The sequence below is a fragment of the Phodopus roborovskii genome, unplaced genomic scaffold, assembly GCF_943737965.1.
Source record: "Phodopus roborovskii unplaced genomic scaffold, PHOROB, whole genome shotgun sequence".
NCBI lineage: Eukaryota > Metazoa > Chordata > Mammalia > Rodentia > Cricetidae > Phodopus > Phodopus roborovskii.
In genome coordinates, this window is record NW_026125545.1 from 44,137 (window position 1) to 67,720 (window position 23,584).

Below are 23,584 nucleotides of genomic sequence, written 5' to 3' on the forward strand. Positions count from 1 at the left end.
ACCTGTGTCTACATGAGGATCAGAAACTGAATACCTCAGATCTGAGGGGACAGGCAGCTTAGGAGGTGTCACACTGGTGGGCATGACCCCACACAGGATCTGCCAGCTGCTTTGGAACTGGGATGAACACAGCTGCCCTTTTCTGTCTATTTGACAAGAAACTGTCTTATTTGTACTCATACCTAAAATCTTTCAGCTTTTTAACTAATTCAGCAACTTCACAAAAGTATAATATGCGAATCTTTAAAAACATTGTTAATCCTTTCTATCTTTTGAGAGGATGGTACAAAGCCAAATACTTTTATTCTTTTTATGAACACTGATTTTAAATTCAATCAGAAGCATACTTATAAATATACAGCATTTGTTTATAAGTTCTTACTGTAACAAATTATTTAAACTTTTATAGTACAGAAGTTAGCCTTGGTACTATGATGACAACTTAACAATAGTCTACAACTGTGGATTTGTTTCCAGTTTATTTTTCAGAATGCCAGTTGTTTATTTTGATGTTAGGTATCTAACTCATTTTTTGTCTAGTTAAGCTTCTCTACACAAACATCCTGGTTGACAAAGTAAAACAAAGTTTACTTAAACCCTTCAGATAAAGTATCTTAGTTCTTTTCACTGCACTGGTTGTCTACACTAAATTTGAGATTTGTTGGTTTATTATATGTATCACTGATTCAATGACCTAAATTCAGAGTCCATGCATTCCTGGTTGTCCTGGGAACTCAGTGTAGACCAGACTGGCCTTGAATTCAGAGATTCTCCTGCCTCTACCTTCTAAGTGCTGGGATTAAAGGTTTGTGCCACCACACTTGGCCTATAAAGTACCTAAATTCCTAACATTTGTCTCTGTAGATATATTTCACAGTACATCACCAAAGAAGAAATCTGCCCCAGTGTTTGCTTAAAAATTTGAAAGCACTAGCAGCACTTTAAGTTTGGTCAGAGGGAGCTGTTCATAAGGTCAAAGGGCTACAGTTCCCTGTCCACCTGCACTGAAGCACACAACTCCAGCCCTTCCTCACAATCATTAATTAGAAAGTTGAAATTCATTGCTTAAGTGTATAATTCTACCATGATTAGCAATATTTGTTCTTATTGTTTACTACATTTGGGTTGCTATTAATTTTGAAACTCTTAACCACCTATTGTAGCTGATTGTAGTTTTATGGACAATGTAATTTATAGCATAAGTGGCTTTTTTATGTGTAATTGCCTTTTTATTGTTTAACAGTGTTTTTCAGCTATACAGTCAGTTTCAAACTGGTTGCAAAAGTATAGCCAATGAATGTATTTATTTGTTGTTTCACTAAATTATAATAAAATACTACGTTAATGAGTGTGATTTTATTTGGAGGTGTGTTACTTTTAATATCCCTAATGGAATCCATTCGGTTTCTTTCAAAAATCTCATTACAAATGGAATTTGCTTTTAGTGAATAATGGATTACATCTGGATCACAACACACATTTCAGCCTATTTGAAATAAAGTACTATGTTCTTAAATGGTGTCATTAGGTGAACATCTATTCAAATGTTACACTAACTCCTCATGAAACAGTTAATAACATCCCCCTCCTCCTGAGAACCTTAGTTCTAGTCTACAATCCCAGCTTTGCATTCATCAAGAAGCTCATTGATACTGCTTCCTCCCTTAAGCTTGTTTCTAAAGTAGACGCCATTCATGACTGACTGACCAAAGACCACACCAAAGTTTAAATTGTTTTCATCTTTATTGCCCACCCTGAAGTCTACTGATCCTTGCTGTACCTTGCAGTGAGGTACAGCTGTCACTGTGAAGCAATTAATTCAACAAACACTTATTAAATGCTCATAAAGCCAAACATTATGCTATAGAAATGCCAAAATTAAGTTTCTTTTCCTGCCCCTAAGGAGCTCACATTCTAATAAAAGACACTTAAAAAAAATAAAACATACAGTACAATAAGTGATTCAGTAGAGGTAGGTTGCAATTACAGTGGTGACATAGGAAGGAGACAGGTGTAATTCAAAGACAGAATTTCAAGATTGCATGGAATTTCCAAGATGGGGGAGAAGCCTGGGTCTCTCAATGCAAATATGGTGTCTAGCAAGGTTTGGAGGGAGATCCAGCTCTGAACTTTTGAAAAACGTTTAACACTCTTTTAACAGAACAGAGTGGCAAAGACAAGAGGAGGATCTTAGACACCAAGTAAAGGCTTTCACTAGCAAGCTCATAAAATTGCCCATGAGTGTTAGGCTGAATGCTTCTAGAAAACCAAATCTGGTAATATGGACCAACATAGATGAGGAAATGAACTTAGGCAGTCCTTTAGGTAACAGTAACAAAAATGAAAGAGAATGATAGATCAGAAAGGTCGGAGTAAAATCTGCAGAACTCAGACACCAATAGTTAGGAGGAAGAGGAATGAACTGTAAAACCTTGTACTGAACAATGGTTCTGAAATTAACCAAGTAAGGAGACTCGGTACAGAGAAGCAAGTGCAGCAGGCAAAGGGACTGGAAGTCTGAGCTAAAAATCTTTGAACATCACTGGATGGAAATGACCCAAGAATGAAGCACAGTGACTGAATATAAGAAGTCTGAGGATTAACATTTAGGTTAAATGAGGAGACCAGAGGAAAGGCAAGGACACATAGGCATAGGGGCTTCAAGGAAGGGATTGTCAGGAGTGTCAAGTGCAGGGAAAAGTTCAAATTAGGAAACAGCTTGATAACTGTGCTAGGACAAAGCGTGAGGGGGACCTTGTTGGATCCCATGGCAGGTGAGGGTGACTGAAGCAGAGGGACAAACATGCCAGGCAAATAGAGCTTAGTGAGAAGTTTTATTAGAAAGGGAGATAGGAGGGAGGAGGAAAGAGAAAAGAGGCAAAGAGACACAGAACAAAAAATAGGAGGGGAACAGGATAAGTCCTGTCTGCCCCAGGGGAACAGTGGGAAAGAGAAAGCAAGCGGGAAAGAGAGTGGAGGTGGACGGAGGTCTTTCTTTTAAAGGGATCCTTTGCACCTGGGCTGACCAGGGTACCACCTGAGTGCATTCTGCCAAGTGACAGAGCAGGCAAGCATAGTGCCTGAATCCTTACAAACTATAGACTTAAAATTAAGCTGTTAGACCTCATTTGGAGGGACAGAGGACACAGGGTCAATCAAATGGGAGGCAGCATGTGAAAGCAGTGAGGTTTTCAAACAGTGGCTGCTGAAATACCCTTGTATATGGTGATCATTTAGTACTATGCGTCCCCCAAAAAACGGACTTAATTAATGGGTTGATGTCTTTCATTTGCTATCCTATTCAAAAGGGGAAACAATAAGAAAAAGGAAAATCGGACACATTGTTAAACATAAGTTATATGATCATTCACTTAGAGTATACTAAATACATACTTACATATTCAATCAAAAAATACTAGACACCAACTATATGCTTGGCACTGGACCAAGTCTTAGGAACAGACAAGATACACAGCAGTGTAAAATGTCATTTCAAACCATTACATATATAAATCTTGCTCTTCTTATGTGACATTTCAACCTATCCTAACTGCTCATACATTATATATAACGGGGGCATAATTTTGGGGTATACAGAATTTATAATTGCCATGTGATCTAAATTCTTAAGCCACTTCAAATATTGTTCTCAGTGAAAAACTTTCACTAATGAAAACCCATCTAAGTTATAGTCCCACTTTATGATGGAAGCAAAAGAAATCAGTTTCATGTATAAAAAACATGAATTGTATACCTTTTTTTTTTGACATGGGTCAAAAAAGGGAACAAAACTCAAACTTTAGGATGAGAGATGTTTCCTTATTTTAAGACTTACAGTTGTTTAGCTCAGATTTGTAAGGTTTGGTTTTACCCTTTAAAAAAAAAAAAATCATTTTTTGGAAATTCCTGAACATCACACTGAAGTATTTTGGGTTAAAGCATGATGCCCATGACTACTTGTCAAACAATAAATAAAAATAGGATATCTACGTCTACACAGAAGATAAAGCAAGGCCTGAGAACACAGCTCAGGGGTGCAGGACTAGCCTACCAAACCTGGGGTCCTGGGCTCAATCCCCAGTGTGGGATAGGGTAAGACATTACAACACAGGTGAACAATCAATGAATTTAGGTAAAACAGATTTTTTTATACTGTTTTTGAAACTTTTCTGTAAATCTGAAATTATATAAAAATAAAATTTTCCCCAAAATTTTACTGTTAGGTGAAGCATTATGAGAATAAATATATAATCTATTCATCTTTCTACAGTGTTTAGAAATCCCCTGTGCCTTTGAGTTGTTCTACCTCCCTACATACCAAAACAGCACAATCAAAATAGCTATATAACTCTAAAAGGAATGTTGCATACCAGTGTATTTTAAGGTAGGCAAGAAAACACAGGCCTCCCAGTTAAACCTGAACTTAAAACAGATTAATTACTTTTAGTATAAATAGAGCCCTAATACGGCATACAACATACTTACACTTAAAAGAAAACTAGTTGCTTATCTAAAATTCAAATCTAACTGGGAGTTCTGTATTTTCTTTGCAAATGAGGCAAATGAAAATGCATTGATGTTCTAGGCTGTTGACCTTAGGTCATCAAACACTTTTACCATCAAACACTTGTCACAGTTACCTTAGATTTATTTTTATCACATCTTCTTAAATACAACTCTAGTTTGAGAGGCTTAGGACATCATTCACCTAGCATTATCATATGGGAGTTTGGTGATCTTACCTTTGCCTAGTATTAAAATCTGTACATTATCAAAATACTTCTTTTATTCACAATAATATTAAACGTAAACACAATTTTTAAAAATGTTGTTTACTTAAAACAGTGTATTTCTCCTTTTACAAAAGCAGCTTTATAGAAATGTTTGGCTTAAGATGGCTGTTGCAGTCATGCTACAAGGAGAGATTCCACTCTTTGGCCTCCCCTGTCCAGAAACAGGCACATTTCAACCTGTCCTCTTCAGTGAACATCCTGTAACAAGTGCCTGAAGTTCTCTAATTCTCTCACACTTGTAGAAATCCTGTAACCAAGAAATACTTCACTCAAAAAACACTTTCATGAATTTTCTGTTAATCATTTTTCATTTTTAGAGTATATAAAAATTTTAAAGTAGTTTATTTCAATAAATTGGAAGGCACATAAATTTACTTATATCCTTTAGTTTTTATCTGGCAAGGCAAACCTAATATACTATTATCCAAACACAAGCTAACTTTTAATACTGAAGTGTTAAAATATATACGTATGTAAAATTACATAAACATATTTTAAATATTTAGGGCTATATTAAAGTATTTAATGCACATCAGTATTTAGTATGATACATTAAATATATAAGTATAAAATACTTAGATATTTTAGGTACTCAATTCATAAGTGTACTTGTTATTTGTATTACATATATAACAAATATAGAAATGTAGAAACATTAAAATAAGTATTTAAGTATCCAGAAACTTAAGAACAGAATAACTAATATGCCTTTATTTAGTACTAAATGTACAAAGATCAAACCTATTGATCTTCAAAGAGTGAGAAAAGCTTCTGACCCAGTTATTTCACCAATTTTTAAATATCGTAAAATCTGCTCTGTATTATATTTTTCATGTTCCCTTTTACATGCACTTTAGCTTTGCTCTCCAATATGATAAAAGTAGAACACACAATTAAATGAAACAGTCAAGCTCCTGGATGCTAGAGAAATAATTTTTAAGGCCTATTATTTCAATCCTAAAATGTTTGATATTTTTAAGTGAAAAAAAAATTATAGCCCTTTAAAAATGTTAATTGAGGGGATGGGAGAATGCTGCCTAGCATGCTAGGCTTCAATCCCATCACTGAAGAAAGTAAAGGGTTGTCAATCTCAGAGCAACATGAGCCAGAAGGAAACGCTATCCACATTTCAAAGTGTTATGCATCCTTATCACATGCTTTTCCTCAAATCATTTTGACAGAAAATAATTATTTCTAAAGAATTACTAATCTTTCTGTATAATGTTAAGTTGACTGAAATATTTGTGACTTTCCATACCCTTCAAAAATGATACCAATAAAATGATTTTAAATAATTACAATAAGCACATGTCTTTAATCCCAGGAGGTAGAGGCTGGCAGATCTCTGTGCTCATGGCCAGCTAGGGCTACATAGTGAGATCTACATAGTGAGAACAAAACAAAATACCATGTATCTTCGAATCCCCCATGACAGCGCCCCTTACCAACAGGAAGTAGTTTGGAAAGAACGCCCAAATTCCCAAATATTGTCTATAAATGTTTGTTTTCATTTAAATGGACTTTGTTATATAAAGTAAATTTAAAAAAAATACCATGTATACATGTACGTATGAATGTACAAAATAATTATAATAAACAGTACAAATTTAACTACATAAATCTGTCAGTAAATTAAATGTGAATATAAAAACTAATAGATGGAAATAAGTAGTAACTGTATGTGAATATATTCTAAAGGTATTTTATCAGATCATATAATTCTATAATGAGATAATTTTAGTAAAAAGGACATTCCTAGTTTTACTTGAAAAAATGTACCTATTAACATCAGACTTAGTTGGCTAGCAGAAACAATATCAGTACATTAAAACTAACCTTCCAAATGCATTAAACAGTGATACTATTTCCTGTCGGGTTAGCTGGAATTCATAACTTGGTCCACTCTCTGGCATATTTGCTATCAGTTTCTCAGAAAACAAGATCTTCAGAGCAGTACCCAAACCTTGAGTCTAAAACAGAAAGAAGAAAGAAGGACAAATAAGAAAATGCCTCAACAAAAAAGTGAAGATGATGACTGAGCAATACCTACCTGGAGCTTTCCCCAGAGTCGACACTTAAAACAACCAACACAATCCATGATTCTCGAAATGTTTCTAAAATGTAGTCGGAAGTCCTCCTAAAAACAATTTAACATAACTTTATGTAAGTTATATATGTCAGCAACCAACTAAGAATTGTTTTCCTCATAGTTTCCATATGCTCAACCTTGGACAGTGTAAACAAGGGCACCAAACAAAGAGCAGTGTACACGGGGCATCTACACATACCAGAATCCCCCCTATCATCTAACCTTCCCCATGAATACAAAACTACATATGATCTACTCCTCATGAATTTCTTTAAAAGACTCAGACATGTTAAATAGCAGGCCAAAATTCACACCCCTAGTGACCTGCATATTTTGAAACCAGTCCTGCCTCACTCCAAATCCACACTACCCAAAAAGAAATACAAATCATTTAATTTTATACGTCAATAATGGGAGTTGTGGAATTAAATGGTATCTAACAGGGTAAAGAAAGGAGAAAAGAGGAAGGTGATCTTTGATAACAGTTCAATTATAGCTCTCCTTTCCTAGAATTAAGAAAACCACTCAGATTTTTCTTTAATGTTGATATTACTGATATACAAAATATAATAGCCACATATGCACCACCAAATTCTTAAAGGAATCATTACTAATATAATTGAAACTCCTACATAGATAGCATTCTACTTTTTGTACCTATCCCCTGCTACTATGCTAAATTTGGGATGTTGTTCCACTTATACTTTTACACATTTCATAAATGTTATGTGTCTACTAATACCAGAGTGTTACATTGTTTGTAATAGAGCAGTATGCATCCAATCATTTAAATACAGTATATGCCCTTAAGGGCTGAAGAAAAGGGAGCTACAGATGTAGCAAACCCACTGAGCTACAAGTCAAGATCCAGTATTAGGTATAAATACCTATTTATATCTTAAATGTATTTAATTGACAATCACATTGCTTATGGGGTGCTATGATACTTTGATATTTATTATTCCATATGGAACAATAAAACCAAGGTAACAAGTTCATAACCTGACATACCCTTTTGTAGTAAAACGTTGGCTCTACTCTAACAGTTGTGAAATATATAACACATGCCTATTTATTAATCACCCTACTGAGCAAAAGGCCACTACAGACCCCCCACAGAAACTCAGTGCTGTGACCAAGAGCTCCCTCCCATCCCAGTCCATCTCCTACAGCTCTCATAAGTACCACTCTACTGGACCTCCAGTAACAGTGACTCTACACTCACACCTGCAGACTCACCAGGCTGTTCCTAACTACTAAGTTGGAAGCATAATTACCTTTAGTTTCTGTGCTTCATTTTTATCCCCAGCAAAAAAAGAATTCTCATCAAAATGCAAAGGAAATGACCTGTGTTTTAAACAGAGAAGAGTCATGTTCATGTATTATAAGTGTTGAAAGTCAGTTATAAATAATATAGTTAAAACAGAATAAAAATCAGTAACACCAACAATGCAAAATACTTATCCTAAAAATTAGAAGTCTGGCCCCAAAGTTAGACTGTGAAAATAAAAATAATGCTGATATTAAGAACTTAAAAAAAAAAAAAAAAAAAACAAGTTACAATACACAGATCAAAGCAAACCAAGAAATTCTAAAAGATCTGGGAAGGCCCATTGTGGCAATGCACACCTACATTCCCAGCACCCAGGCTGAGGCAGGAGAATTTGACCATCTTAAACAAACAAACAAACAAAAAACCTTAAAAGTCCAGTGAACAGAACTATACTTACATTATTTTAAAGATGGTTTCCTTCTCTAATTAAATAATGAATGGTTTACTTTGGACACCATCCCTCACCTATGTGTTAATGTATATATACATTGTAGCATATAGAACTTACTTGATTTCATGAAGGATCTCCAGAAGTAACACTTTGTTTTCTGCATCCTGAACTTTATTTCCTGTGAAAAGCTGAAAATCTGGACGCTCAAAAAATGGAAGCACTTTAGATAGAGCCCTTAATTCTATCAAGTAGAGGAAGTACAAGTTCTTTAGCCTCCTGGGACCTTCTCCTTCAGTCAAAATCCCATCAAAGCGCTGCTGAAACTCGGTGATATTATGGCCCCACTTCTTTTCCAGCCAAGTATCTAAAAGGAAAGAACAATGATAAATAATTCAAGTGTATACTTAAGTAATTTTCATTTTAATTAAAAGAGGCTATTTATATTTATAGAAGTCAATTTCATTTTGTAGTTTAAAATACATAATTCAACCAAGAAAAACATTTTTTTATAATTTAGCCTTTAAAAATCCCTCCACAAACCAGACATGGTGGTGTACACCTTTAATTCCAGGCAGAGGCAGGTGAATCTCTGAGTTCAAGTGTGCCAGGACAGGCAAGACTACACAGTGAGACCTTGCATCAAAAGTAAATAAAAATTTAGAAATTCTGCAGTAAGAATTTTGTCTTCTGTAACCCATTCTTAAAGACAAACAGGTTTTTGATAAAAATGAGATTTCTGAGTATCAACAATCATTAAATCAAAATATATATTTAAAATGACTTGATAAGCTGCAGAGGTGGCTAAGCAATTGACAGCACGTGCTGCTCGTCCAGAGGACTTCCCTTCAGTGCCTGGAATCCATGGCAGCTCACAACTGACTATAAGTCCTGCATCAAGTGGGCCTCACACCTCTGGCTACTGAGCCACCTGTACTCACACTCACATGCACATACCCCACATACATGCATAATTAGTAATAAAAACAATTTTTTGGAATTACTATCTGAAATTACTAATGAATTTAAAGCACTATTTTAAATCAGAGTTACCACTTCTGAAAGGTAAAATACTTCCCAATTCCAGAAGAAATTAGTTGCTGAGGAAAATACTTTGACTTTCCACCAGCGTCCAAAACCATAGAAAACAGAAGACATTGCTGTGGCCACTAAAGCCTCCACATAAATAAAGACTCTCATGCAGTAACACACTGTGCTGTTGGACATATTCTAATTCCCATGGCCAACAAAGTAACATTTCCAAAGCGATGTGTATAATTAATAATATAAGGAGACACTCAACTGTACACACAGCTTCTACATTCCTAGTCAACACCATTTATGAGTGGATTCTTACTGCCCAACAGTCAAACAAGTCTGCTTTCCACCCAGGCAAACACCAAGACAATAGTAAGAAGACCTAAAGACAAGTGTACGAAAGATTTTAAAAGTACATACCTTGTAAAAGATACCGTGCACTCAAATGCACATTAATGCTTGCATGTAGACCAGATATAAGCCTGTAGAATGCTCTCTTTTCTACACAGAGGCCTAAAAGAAATCAATGGTTCAGAAATAAAAATTCATATGTGAATCTTGGGAATTTAAGATTTACTTCATGTCTTTAAAAATGAAAAAAAAAATTACCATTTAAATTTGTTTTAAAATTTCTAATTTACCTTCTAGCCAGCTGTAAAAAGTGTTCTCTGAAATGAAAAGAAAAATAAGTCATATTTTTTCATAACACCAAAATGTAAATGTTCTAGTGTTTTAAAGACTGTTCCAGCTAATGATTTAAATCTTACAATTTCTTCAAAGGAAAAGATTGGGTGTGGATCCAGTTTAGCAGTGTTCTGCCCCCTCAAACCCTCTCTCCCAACTTTTTAGATAAAATGTTTTATGTTGTCAAACTGTAGAAATGGGAGCCTGGAGGAATGTCACTCTTTGGTACATCTCTTGGCTACCATGTTCATGACTCCTGGGTTCCATCCCTAAGGCCCCTCTCCCACAAGTAACACACACACACACACACACACACACACACACACACACACACACACAGCTTAACTAGCTCAGACTGCTAGATTGCTTAACTAGCTAAGTTTTCATAGCAATCTGCGCTTTAAAAAAATTAAGGACTTTCACATACTTTCAAGTTAAGAAGAAACAGAATTTCATGCAGTTCACTACATTCAAAGAGCAACAGAGTAGAGCAGCTAAAAACCTCTGCACATGTTCTGTGACCTAATGATACTAAAAGCTTAGTCATTCTGGTTTCAGAATTATGCCATAAAGAAATAGAATGGGGAGTGGACAAGGAGCTCCTGGGTTATGGATATCTCTATACTGACAAGAGGAGGAGATATTCTGTGTGTCAGAGGAAGTGGGAAGAAATGCACTTTGCCACAGTGCACATCAGAACACACATCTGAACATACAAACAGACCCGATGTATATAATGCTTGATAAAGGGACATACCTTTACTTTTTCCTGAAAAACAAAACACAACAGTAATTGTTATAAACAACTTCAATAATGCTACAATTACATGAAAATAATACATTGGCAATGATTCATTTTAGTCCATCAGTGCAACCACACCAGTAAAGTCAATGGGAACTCCACAGCCACACCTCCGCCCAGCCGAAGTTCAGGATCACAGGCTCACATGTGCTCACAGGAGAGGAAAGTGCAAACCTCTGAGAACTGTTGGAAGAACCCATGTTTATTTGTTCGTTTATTATCCTAACACTATAACATGATTCTTGTTCAAGGTCTGTATTACCGCTGCTTTGAATCCCCAGACCAACCGAAGATTTAACCTTTTCAAAGATTAAAATTCAAATGCTTCAAAATGCAGCAGTTTGTATGCAGCTGCTCACTTACTTACTCCTGAAATATCATCTTTATTTTGTCCTCATTTTCATTTTTTAGGTTATATATTTTTAAAGAGAAAATATTTTTTAAGAAATATGTTCTGATCATGGTTTTCCCCTCCCCTAACTCCTCCCAGACCCTCCCCAATCCCTCACCTATCCAAATCCACACCCTTTCTTGTTTTCTCGCATTAAACAACAAAAAGTCATATAAAAAATAAAATAGGATAAAATAAAAAGAAACCTGAATAGGATAAAACAAACAGATTTTAGAAAAATAAAGCCCCCTCAAAAAAGAATAAGAAACACATATAGACACAGACACACACATTCATTCATACACACAGAATTCCCACAAACAGACGGGTGGGTGGTGGTGGCACACGCCTTTGATCCCAGCATTTAAGAAGCACAGGCAAGAGGATCTCTTGTGAGTTTGAGGCCAGACTGGGCTTTAGAGTTCCAGGACAGCCAGAGCTAAGCCTATCTCGAACGACCCCCCCTTAAAAAAAAAAAAACAAAAAAAAAAAAAAAAAAAGAAAGAAAAAAAAAAGATTTCCTTAAAAGAAAAAAAAGAAAGAAAGAAAGAAAAAAAAAAGATTTCCATAAAAAAAAAAAAAAAAAAAAAAGGAAAGAAAGAAAAAAAATAAGATTTCCATTAAAAAAAAAAAAAGCACAAAAGTCATAATATAAAACTTTCAAAAATAGATCAGGTTCACTTTGTGCTTTCCTTTAACACCATCGCTGTTTGTTAAACACATACTCACCACAATTTTTTTTTTTTTAATTTTTTGTTTGTTTGGTTGGTTTTTCAAGACAGGATTTCTCTGGATTGCTTTGGAGCCTGTCCTGGAACTTGCTTTGTAGACCAGGCTGGACTCGAACTCACAGAGATCCACCTGCCTCTGCCTCCTGAGCACTGGGACTAAAGGTGTGCACCTCCAATGCCATCGGTATCAGTGTTTTCTCTGCATGTATGTACCACATTAACATCTGTGCCCTTGTGGATCAGAGAAGGATATCAGATCTCCTGGAACTAGAGTAAGATGGCTGAGCTGTGCACGTGTACACTGGGAACTAAACCTGGGTCCTAGTATGCCTTCCCAAGACAAACATCATTTATGTCTTTAAAATTGTGATTGTATGTGTGTATGTGTAGTTATTCAGGGATAATGTTCTATAAACTATAGATGCTGTTTTCATATATGCTTTTTTCCTTCACTGTGCTATTGATCATCCTTTATTTAAATGAATACAATTGATAACAATGTTTGTTACAGGTGTATTATATTGTATCTCTGCACATATATCATGTAGCTGGCTTTCTGACTAATATGGGTGATGATAATTAAGCCACAATGTGAGTACTTAATAAACACTTATCTATGAATTTGCACTTCACCTGTATACAACCTAAAACGTTCTTTCTTTCCAAAGAAAAACTTGCCTGCCAGCAGCCAGTGTGTGCTTACTGGGTATGTGACATCAACATCTTTTCAAATGAACTAAGTGAAACCTTACATATTTGGTGAAAGTGCAAAGATTTTTTTTTTGGTGGGGAAGGTTTTGAAACAGAGATTCTCTGTGTAGCCCTGCTATCCTGGAACTCAATCTGTAGATCAGGCTGGCTTTGAACTCATAAAGATCCACCTGCCTCTGCTCCCAAGTGTTGAGACTAAAGGTGTACACCATCACCTCCCGGCTCAAAGATTTTATCAGTAAATCCATACTGTAGGAAAATAACTGGTAGCTTGAATGAGACGGTCCCTAAGGCTCCTGTTACAATGCTTGGTTTCCAAACTGTTGGAGAAGGTGTGGCCTTGTCCAAAGAGGTGTGTCACTGGGGGTGGTGTTTAGGGTTTGAAAAGCCCAGACATTCAGCTTAGGTTTCTCTCTACCTTGTGCTTATGGATCAAGTGTGAGCTCTCAGCCACTTCTCCAACACCATTGCCTGCCTGTTGCCACGCTCCCTACCATGACGGTCATGGACATTACCACCCTCTGAAACTGTAAGCCATCAACTAAATGCCTTCTTTTTTTCCCTAAATGCTTTCTTTTATAATTACCTTGATCATGATATCTCTTCACAACAGAAAAGTAACTAAGATAATAAGGCTATGTAATTTAAAAAAAAAATTAGAAATTGTATGTAGAAACAATTGATTCCATAGACTCTTATTACCTGCTGCACATACCCTTGACATCTACACAATGCCAGGCACATGGTGAAGAACCACTTGCTGCAAGGATAAGTTAATCTTTTCCCTGAGCCCAACAGTATCCAAAATCAAACTGTTCTACTGAAATTTTAAAACACACCAATTTCTCTAATTCCTTTAAAGAAATTACTCAATGGGGAAAACAAATTCCACAATCATTTACCTAGCAACTTACTCCATAATTATCAGGCTCTATGTTGAAATAATGGCTGCCCATATCCCAAAGCACTAAGGGATATAGATACATACATACATATATATGTTATATATGCTATACATATATGCATGTGTGTGTGTGTGTGTGTGTGTGTGTGTATGTGTGTGTATCAGAATGATGCTACCAGTCAACAGGTTATATGAAGGAAGCAAACAGCATAGACTACTTCAGAAGGAGCCAAAGATGACTTCCACTTGGGAAGGAAAATATTTTGGGAAAGGCAGCAGCATTTAGACCAGATTTTGAGTGTAGATGAACAATGAAAACTGTCAGTGAGATACAAAGGCTATATGGAATATGAATAGGATTTAACATCATTTATTTTTGTTTTGTTTTGTTTCTTGTTTGGTTGGGAGTCAAGCCCAGGGCCTGAGATATGGTGACCAAGCCCTGTACCATTAAACTTCCTCCCTAGCTCAAGTTATTTGAAAAATTAGGTAAATGTTTGGGATATTCATTTATTTGAAGGGTAAATAAAACTGAAGTAAACAACTACTTAGTACGTTACAAAAACAGACAACAAATACAAAATACATTACCTAATCTTCATATTACAATGGCCTAACACCATGATATATCCTCACAAGGGCGAGACATAACTTCTAGAAACAGGACCAGAGAACTACATGATCTCAACTGCCCTTGCCACTTAACCTTTACTTCCTCTCCACTCTAACCCAAGTTCACTAGCCAATAAACAATAGAAGATGAAAAGAACTCACCTTGACCAGAAGCCAAAGGATTTAAAGGCCTTTGAATTGTCTGTGGCCTACAAACAAAAGAATTGCACTGTTTGAACACCAGTGTTACCCACAGTATTATAATTATATCAGATTTTGAAAGTAAAATGTGTTATCATGAAGAGCTTTTGTCCCTGAGAGAATCATACATGCACATGCACACGCAAATGCACACACAGGTTTTTCCCCCAAAGTGAACTAGTACATTCTTCAGAGCCTTCAGGTTTCCAAGTAAAGAACCATAGGCATTTCTCAGTCACCCAATGATCAACGTCCATTGCACTGCTTAAGGACATAAAGAGGGAGCTTCCCCTAGGGACTGGACAAATATCTAGCTTTGTCTTAGATCTCCATCTGCAAGCACTTATGACTATAATAAACTGTTACCATAAAAACTAGTGGAGCAAGTCCATGGCACGTTTAACACAGACCATAGCATACAGTGAGTACACAAAATGTCAACCTGGAGCTGTTCTCTGAAATCATTTAACGTTTAGAGGGTAAAATAACTGTGACCACAGAAAGGGGAGCAGAGAGAAATGAAAAGAATCTTAAACCGTAGATTCTGAGCCAACCCAACACTGGCTATAGTGATCTTGGTAAATGAAGCAAAGCCCTTACTTCCAAATTACTTCATCTACATAAGGAGATCCTGTAAGCCACTCAGGAATGTTTGCTCAGAAGTTCCCATCATAATAAGGTCTAATACTATCTAAGTCTTATGTACACAGTGTTCTGTCTGCATGTATGACTGCATGCCAGAAGAGGGCACCAGATCTCATTACAGATGGTTGTGAGCCACCATGTGGGTGCTGGGAATTGAACTCAGGACTCTGGAAGAGTAGCCAGTGTTCTTAACCTCTGAGCCATCTCTCCAGCCCATATTACATAAGTCTTTAAAGAAGTATTTGTTGCAGCCAGTGTCCCGGGAGAACAGGATTTACTGCATTTAAGTTTCTTTGTCCAAATGATCTCTTAAGGATATGAACCTGATCTGCACAAATCTAGGAAAATAATACATACTTAAAACAGTTTTCTTCATAGATAACACTCCATATCCTCCAAGCATCGGGCCCCTTGTAGCCTGTGTAGCGCTCAGGGTTAAGGAGTAAATCCACATACTCAGCATCAGGGGACTGTATATCTGCGAGATAAAAACCAAATCTTTCCTATTTCAGAACATTTTAGGAGAAAGGAAAATAGGGAGAAACAAACAGCCACATCCACTGTACACAACGTTTGCAAAGAATTCTCATCTTGTAAGTGGTAAGAATAGGAATACATGAACTTTAGAGTTTAAGAAAATATGTGAGTCAATGCTCACAAACTGTCCAAACAATGAATGTTTCCATCCACGGTAGCATGCAGCTCATCACTCACTAGTGGGAATGACGAGAGTGCTGCTCAGCAGATGAGCAGCCACCTAGCACAGGGAAAACCCTGGGTTTGATCCCAAACAGGAGAAAAAACAGCCAGGAGGTGATGGTGCAAGTCGTAATCCCAGGATTTGGGAGGCAAAGGCAGGCAGATCTCTAAGTTCCAGGCTAGCCTGGTCTAACAGAGTGTGTTCCAGGACAGCCAGGGCTGTCCTGTCTCAAAAAGCAAAAACAAGAAAACAGTAAAAAAAAAAAAAAAAAAAAAAAAAACCCTCAAAATCACAGACAAGACACACATGTCAAAACATGGCATGTATCCCACTACAGAAAACTCTCCTCCCCCAAAAAAAGTCACATAATTTTAAAAGCCCTTTATCTTTTTTTTGGGGGGGGGTAAGGGGGAAGGACACAGGTTGAGACAGGGTCTCATTTTGTCATTTTGTAGCCCTCGCTGTCCTGGAACCCAAAAGATCCACCTGCCTCTGAAATGCTCTAGTTAAAGGTGTCCACCATCAACGTCTGGCTCTTTTCACTAACTTTCTAAAAGTTCACTACTAAAGAGCCAAAATTCAAATTTGATTTAGTTTTGCTTAGCCAATTCAGAGGTCAACAATTCAAATTAAAAAAAAAAAAAGATACTAGAAAAAGAACTAGATCAATAAATCTTGATCCAAGGACTAATGTGGTCTAAGGCTGCCAAATTCAGCGCCAGCTGCAGACATGATGTCATGGTTCAATATTCTCTGCACCAAAACCACAGAGACCATCATCACAGAAAAGGTTAACGGTCCAGCATCATTTACAGAAGACATTTTCCTCATTCCTACATTTTAACTACTTTTGCAAAATGCAAAAGATACAGAACTGTAAATTGCCTGACACATAAAACAACAAAACATAAGAGGTAAATTTTTTTACAGAAACTAATTAATTTTCTTTTTACTATGGTAAAAATACATATAATGAAATTAGCATTTTCCACCATAGTCAGTGAACCATGAGTTACATTCACAATGCTGTGTAATCATTGCCATTTTCTGTTTCCAAATCTTTTCCATAGCCCTGAACAGAAAGTATGATCATTTAACAATGACCTCTCCATATGCCACCCCAGCACATCTACTAACCACTAACCTACTTTCTGTTGCTATGAGTTTGCCTGTACCAGACAGTTCACAAGTGGATTCACACCATACTTGTCTTTGTATCTGCCTTCTGCCACACTGTAGCATTTGTTGGAAACTCCCTGCTTCTTATGACTCAGTAGTATTCATGTGTATTTGTATGATATATACTTAATACATTTCAATTATTTTTGCATCTAGTGGTAGACACATAGACCATTTTACCTGTGTCTCCTATGAATGAATACTGGTCTACCTGTCTGAGTCGTTCTCCAATTCTTTTGAGTTAAATACCTAGGAATGCCACTGCTAAGTCCTATGATTCTATGTTTAGCTTTCTGAGGACTTGTCACACTGTTAGTACTGAGATTTAAAAATAACTAAAAGAATTGATGAGGGGCAGCATCTGGAGCAGCACTGACCTATCATATCCAAAGCCTGAGTTTAATGCTTAATATAACAAAGAGGAGGGAGAGAGGGATGGAGGCAGGGACGGAGGGACAGAGAGAGGGAAGGAAGGAGGGAGGGGAGCAGGAACATCATTGGGAGTGTAATGAACATGTTAACAATCATACCATCAACTTCACAGAAGCTGTCTGAAGAATCGTCATGCTTGGTCCACTGAAGAACAGCCTTCTGGGTTTCCTCACTTCAAATAAGGAAAATTGCATTATTCTTTTTTTCTAGTCAACTGTGACGAAGAAAAACAAAAGTAGCTCGGAGAGCAAATCACCTTAGAGATTCGTCCACTGCTCCAAGCCGCTCAGCTTGTTCACATTCTTCAATGAGGTTATTGGCTTCTTCAGAATACTAAAGGGACAGAAAACAGATTTCCTACATTTTAAAACTGCTGGTTCCACTTTTGTTTTTGAGACAAAGTCATAAAACCTCCCTGCTTTAACCTCCTGGATGCTGGGATTACAGGCATGGACCATGCAGCCTTAAGCAACATTTTGTGAAATTAATAGTTAGCCAAGGCTCATGCTACCTACCACTATCAACCAAGCTCCAAAGCCTACAAAATGCTCTGTTTTTTTTTTTTTTCAAGACAGAGTTTCTCTGTGTAGTTCTGGCTGTCCTGAAACTCACTCTGTAGACCAGGCTGGCCTCAAACTCACTATTATGTTCACAAAATAAAGAATATCACACTTACAAACAGCAACTGAGACATGCACAAGGAAAATTTCTGTGATACATGGAAGTCATGCTATATATCAAAAGGCAGAGTCCTAGTGACCTGACCATAAGTGCCGGCTTCCTCTTCCCTGACGGCAGGGTGGTACTAGACAGATTGTACATATCAACTCTTTCCCATGCAGTAACTGGAAGAGCACGTTATAGAAAATATGCTAATAGCTTTAGGTATTTAAAACACATGCTTTGCCTACCCTATTTCTTCTTGATGTCTGTCTAAACATGCACACATACATTTTTTTCTAGCAGGTGTGTGCACAGCACAGACCAAGCTCATGAGACTATAGAACATTGCCATTAAATGTTAAAACTATGAAGGCCATAAATAAATGTTTACTGAACACCTACAACTGCCTTGTTAGGATGACCACAGGATTTCTGCCCACTCTAGGATACTAAAAGTACTGAAATGACTAAGCTTTTAGGGGACATAAATAACTGAGTGATTGGATTTTTTGAAATATATATTTATTGTCTGACAACTGTGCTTCACTATATTCAGTTAATATATAAAACAGTTCAACTTTTAAAAAAGCTTCTTGAAACTCAAATTCTTTGATACATAGTTAAATATTAAAGAGTAAAAATATACAATCTACTTAACCTGCAATCATCAGAATTCTATATAGAAAAAGTATGACACAACAAATGTGCTAAAATATGTAAAAATCAGGGATTACCATATACAAAATGTTTTTTATGTTAACCTTACAATTTTGCTGTAAGTTGGAAATTATTTCAGACAAGATTTGGCATGTTCAAGGTAGTACAGCCATGCACTTAAAATTATGTGAAAAGAAAATTACACCTTTAATCCCAGCACTTGTGAGGCAGAGGCAGGTGGATCTCTCTGAGTTTGAGGCCAGCCTGTTCCAGGACAACCAAGGCTACACAGAGAAAACCCTGTCTTGAAAAAAAAAAAAAAAAAAAAAAAGAAAGAAAGGAAAAAAAAAGAAAACAAAATTTCAAATAAACATCAAAGGCCCTGAAAGATGGTCTAACAGATAGACACCCTTGTCATGCAAGCATGAGCTTGTTCCCCGGAGGCCATGTAAGAAGCCAGATGCAATAGCATCTATAATCCCAGCACTCCTACAGTAATGTAAGCCAAAGACAGACATAACCAGAAACTTGAGAACTAACTAGTCTGAAAGATGGTGTCCAAGTTGCCAAAATGAGGCCCTGCTGACACACACATACATACACATGCCAAACAACCTAATATGCTTTTAAATTTACTCAAAAAAAGCATCATGTGCCTATGTATATATACTAAAACAAAAACTTTTAAACCCTTATCTGAATTTTTAAAATTAAAGTAACTTTTTAGTACCATTTAGTAATTTACTCAGCTTCTAATTACATTTATGGAAATGTTTCTGAAGAACATTTTTTTCAATAGTTTACTATTTTAAATTTTCTATAAAATTGATCACAGTCTTCTTCAAAACTATATTTGATGATTAATCTATTTGAAATTACCAATAACCTCAGCTGACTCTTCTCTGCTGACATTTTCTGAGAAAATACTCATTACACATAAATATGTGTGATGTTTTAAGCAAAATGTTTCATGAGTTCTATTTTTTGAGAAAATTTTGAATGGCATTTAGCCTAATTCTGAAATGCTCTAATTTTGCATCGCTCTTAAACAAAAAGATTTATCTGAGTTTGGCCTTAAAATGATGGGGAAAGTGGAGTAGGAAATACACATGAAGCAAAACTGGCCATCACTAATAACTGTTGGATAATGGGTAAGTAGGTTTCCATCTACTACTTTTACTTAAATATTTTATTTACTTATATATATTTTCTTAAAAGGAGCAAAAACTTTTTAATATGAACTAGCGTCCAAGGTATGTCACTGCGGAGAGCAGGAAAGAGGATTTTCTAAGATTTTCATAGATAACAGTCACATCAGTAAGTTTATATGCATACCTTGTAGCTTGCTGACTTAATTCCATCAGGAACTTCATCCTGAAAAAGAAACACATTTATTTTATCTTCAAAAAAATATTTTAAATTCTTATGATGTAAATTCATAAATTACTGGAGACTATCTTCAAGTGAGAAGAATTAGGTGATTTTAAATAAGTTCTTTAAAGCAAATAAAAATGCAATGGGTGTGGTAGCACACAGCTTTAATCCTAACCGTCCAATAGATATCTATATGAGACCAGCTTGGTCTTTGAGCAAGAGCTATGAAATAAGATCTCTCAAAAAGTGGGCAAATAAAATTCAAGGCCCATAGACTGCTGATCATGTAGTGTACCATGGAAATATAAACTGTTTACAAGCATTCTATCACTCTTGTGGTGTATAATATAAATGCAGGTACAGGGGACAATTAGGCTGTGGCAAACATCCCAAATCCATGTGTGCTCTTTTTCCCTTTTCTTTCTTTTTTTGGTTTTTTGAGATAGGGTTTCTCTGTGTAGCCTTGGCTGTCCTGGAACTCACTCTATAGGCCAAACTGGCCTCAAACTCACAGAAATCCTCTTGCCTCTGCCTCACAAGTGCTGTGATTAAAGGCCTGTGCCACCACCACCTGGCCTATGCATATTCTTTAGTCACTCTTGAGTCCCTATAGTTCAGCCTATTAGGAAGCATTAGGATAAAATACAGGCTTGTCTGCAGGGAGTGGAAGTATTTCATGTCCTCAATGTCACTTGAGGACCTATAGATCCTGCTTGTCTGTTCTTAGCATGTATAGCTCAGATACTTTGTAACTGGGCTGTGAAATGTGTGTTGAAAGGGTCAATTTAGTGTTTCTCCTCTCTACTAAACCACAAACTCAAGGGCAGAGCTAAGCTTATAAAACCAAGACTTGGCACCCTATGTACCCACACAGAATATTCATTGTTCAAATCACATGCTAATTGGTATCTTTACCAGTCTCTTCATCTCATTTTCCTTTCTCATGCCTCCAAAACTATGTTATCTTTCTACATTATGGCATTTCTCTGCCAATTTTATATTTATAAAATAAGAATATTTTGAGGTGGGAATGTTAGGTTTTTCTTTTTGACTTATATTATTAATTTATTCATGAAAATTTCATATACATATAACATGCATCCTAATATCACTTCTTCGTCTTTTTCTCCCCTCCTCCCTGCAAAGCCCTCCCCATGTTCATGATCTTGTTTTTGGTTTTTTTTTTTTTTTTGAGACACACTGAGTTTAAACAGGACATCTGTAGGACTATGGGTCAGGATTGAGTTGGAGCCTAATGGGCTCTTCAATGGGTAAAATGAAGGCAATGGATGCTCTTCCCCTAGCTGCCACTAGATCAACAGGAAGGTATCATGTTTTTTAAAAAGGCAAACATTCTATCAGTCTAAGAAACAAGACTACTAGACTCACAGGAAAATTCTCATTCTGATAAAACTGAGTCTACCACATCTTACCACAATTCCTCAGACACTAATATATTTAAATTTCCCCAACTATTTTTCTTCCTATTGCTATTTTATTATTATAAAAAACATAAGTGAGCTGGGAAGTTGTGGTGCAGCCTTTAAATCCCATCATTCAGGAGGCAGAGGCAGGTGGATCTCTGTGAGTCTGAAGCCAGATTGATTTACAGAGAGAGTTCCAGGACAGCCAGGGCTACACAGAGAAACCCTGTCTCGAAAAACAAAAACAAACAAACAAACAAAAAACAACAGATACATTTAAGAACTTAGAAATTAAATATTTAAGCTGATAGTATCTTAATGATATGCCAGATTTTCACATAGTAACTGTTGTGCTTTGAACATTCCCAAAAGGCCCAAGTGTTAAAAGTTCGCACCCAGGGGACACTTTGAAAGGTAGTGGAACTTCGGAGAAGTGAAGAAATGGGAACTCTTGGGTGTCAATGATAAAAACATATAATGCTACAATCACTATGAAAGACAGTTTTGCATTCCTCAAAATTTTTAGTTACTACACAATCCAACAAACCCACTTATAGATATATACTAAGAAAATCTTAAAGGCTAGAGATATGCCTCAGTGGTACAGATGTATTGAACAGCGGCAGATGAGTGGACATATACTACTATATATAGTAAAGCACTAATGGGTTTATATACAGATATAAATCTAGACATTCAGCAATACACTGATTCATTCTTAGAATTCTGATATATATTATATCCTTTACTTAAAATAAATATACTATGTGAAATAAAACCAGATATAAAAGCACAAATATATAATTCCCTTTATGGCAGGTGCCTAAAACAGTCAAACTGGATTGAAAAAAGAAAATAGGATGAGAGGGGCTGGGTTAGAATTTAAGCAGCACAGTCTGTTTCAGTGTGTGAGGGGGATCAAAAATGGGCAGTAAAGATGGCTGCACAATATACATGTACTTAATGTCAGCTTGAAGTGGTCAAGTGAAATGTGAAATGATAACACAGACGTTTTTGGTGGTGCTTGGCATCAGGGCAACAGGGACTCATTCGTGCTAGACAAGAGCTCCGCCACTGGGTTACACCCCTAGTCCTATATACTTGTAAAAACCTGCATCATTTGAATGTGTGAAAAAAGCAAATCTCTGCTTTCACAGAATACTTCAAACTTCAAAAGGAAAACAAATATCAAGCCAAAAGAACAATTAATCTCTCTAACAAATAAATAAATCGAAAGATTGCATTACCTTGATAGGCAGTGAAGGAACCAGAGTGGAAGGAATCACTTAAATAAAAAGAAAAATGGTACAGGGCCAGCAAGACGACTCAGGGGTTAAAGGATCCAGTACCAGGCATAAGTGCCTGGGCTCAGTCCCTGGAATTACACAGTGGGAAGAGATGGCTCATCCCAGCAAGTGGTCTCTGACCTCCCCAAGTGAGAGGCACGCCACCCCCTCACCACCAACAAAAATGTAATAAAAAATTAATTTGACTTTATAAAAAAATAAGTGTATTAACCATAAAAACTTAATTTTTACTTTAAAAAAAATGGCATGATGGTTAACACCTTTAGTTCCAGCACTTGGGAAGCAGATGCAGGCAGATCTCCCAAATATGAGGACAGCCTTATCTACATAGTAAGTTCTAGACCACCAAGGACTACATAGTGAAAGATCCTGTTTCAGTAATAATAATTATTATTATGTATAATTACTGTTATTATTATATGTAACTATTTATTATTGTTGTTGTTATTATTATTGTACCATGAAGACATTATGATTCAAAATAGATTTTATGGGGCTGGGAGACAGCTCAGTCAGTAAAATGCCT

The 23,584-nt window shown here is 36.4% G+C and overlaps 1 protein-coding gene across 2 annotated transcripts in view; it reads right to left on the reverse strand.

Moving 5' to 3' along the window:
* Nucleotides 1-1,724: 1,724 nt before the first annotated feature.
* Nucleotides 1,725-23,584, reverse strand: part of Ero1a (endoplasmic reticulum oxidoreductase 1 alpha) — a 32,621-nt gene continuing 10,761 nt past the window's right edge. The window contains exons 4-16 of one of the 2 annotated variants that reach the window (XM_051177046.1): nucleotides 20,289-20,327; nucleotides 17,890-17,966; nucleotides 17,732-17,805; nucleotides 15,680-15,800; nucleotides 14,639-14,685; nucleotides 11,083-11,094; nucleotides 10,283-10,309; nucleotides 10,062-10,154; nucleotides 8,724-8,970; nucleotides 8,160-8,229; nucleotides 6,844-6,930; nucleotides 6,630-6,763; nucleotides 1,725-5,040 (exon numbers count right to left, since the gene is read on the reverse strand). In XM_051177046.1, coding sequence (XP_051033003.1) covers nucleotides 4,980-5,040; nucleotides 6,630-6,763; nucleotides 6,844-6,930; nucleotides 8,160-8,229; nucleotides 8,724-8,970; nucleotides 10,062-10,154; nucleotides 10,283-10,309; nucleotides 11,083-11,094; nucleotides 14,639-14,685; nucleotides 15,680-15,800; nucleotides 17,732-17,805; nucleotides 17,890-17,966; nucleotides 20,289-20,327 — 1,089 coding nt within the window. In that variant the 3' untranslated portion in view covers nucleotides 1,725-4,979. The remainder of the gene's footprint in view (nucleotides 5,041-6,629; nucleotides 6,764-6,843; nucleotides 6,931-8,159; nucleotides 8,230-8,723; nucleotides 8,971-10,061; nucleotides 10,155-10,282; nucleotides 10,310-11,082; nucleotides 11,095-14,638; nucleotides 14,686-15,679; nucleotides 15,801-17,731; nucleotides 17,806-17,889; nucleotides 17,967-20,288; nucleotides 20,328-23,584) is intronic. The other variant, XM_051177047.1, reaches the window with a different exon arrangement.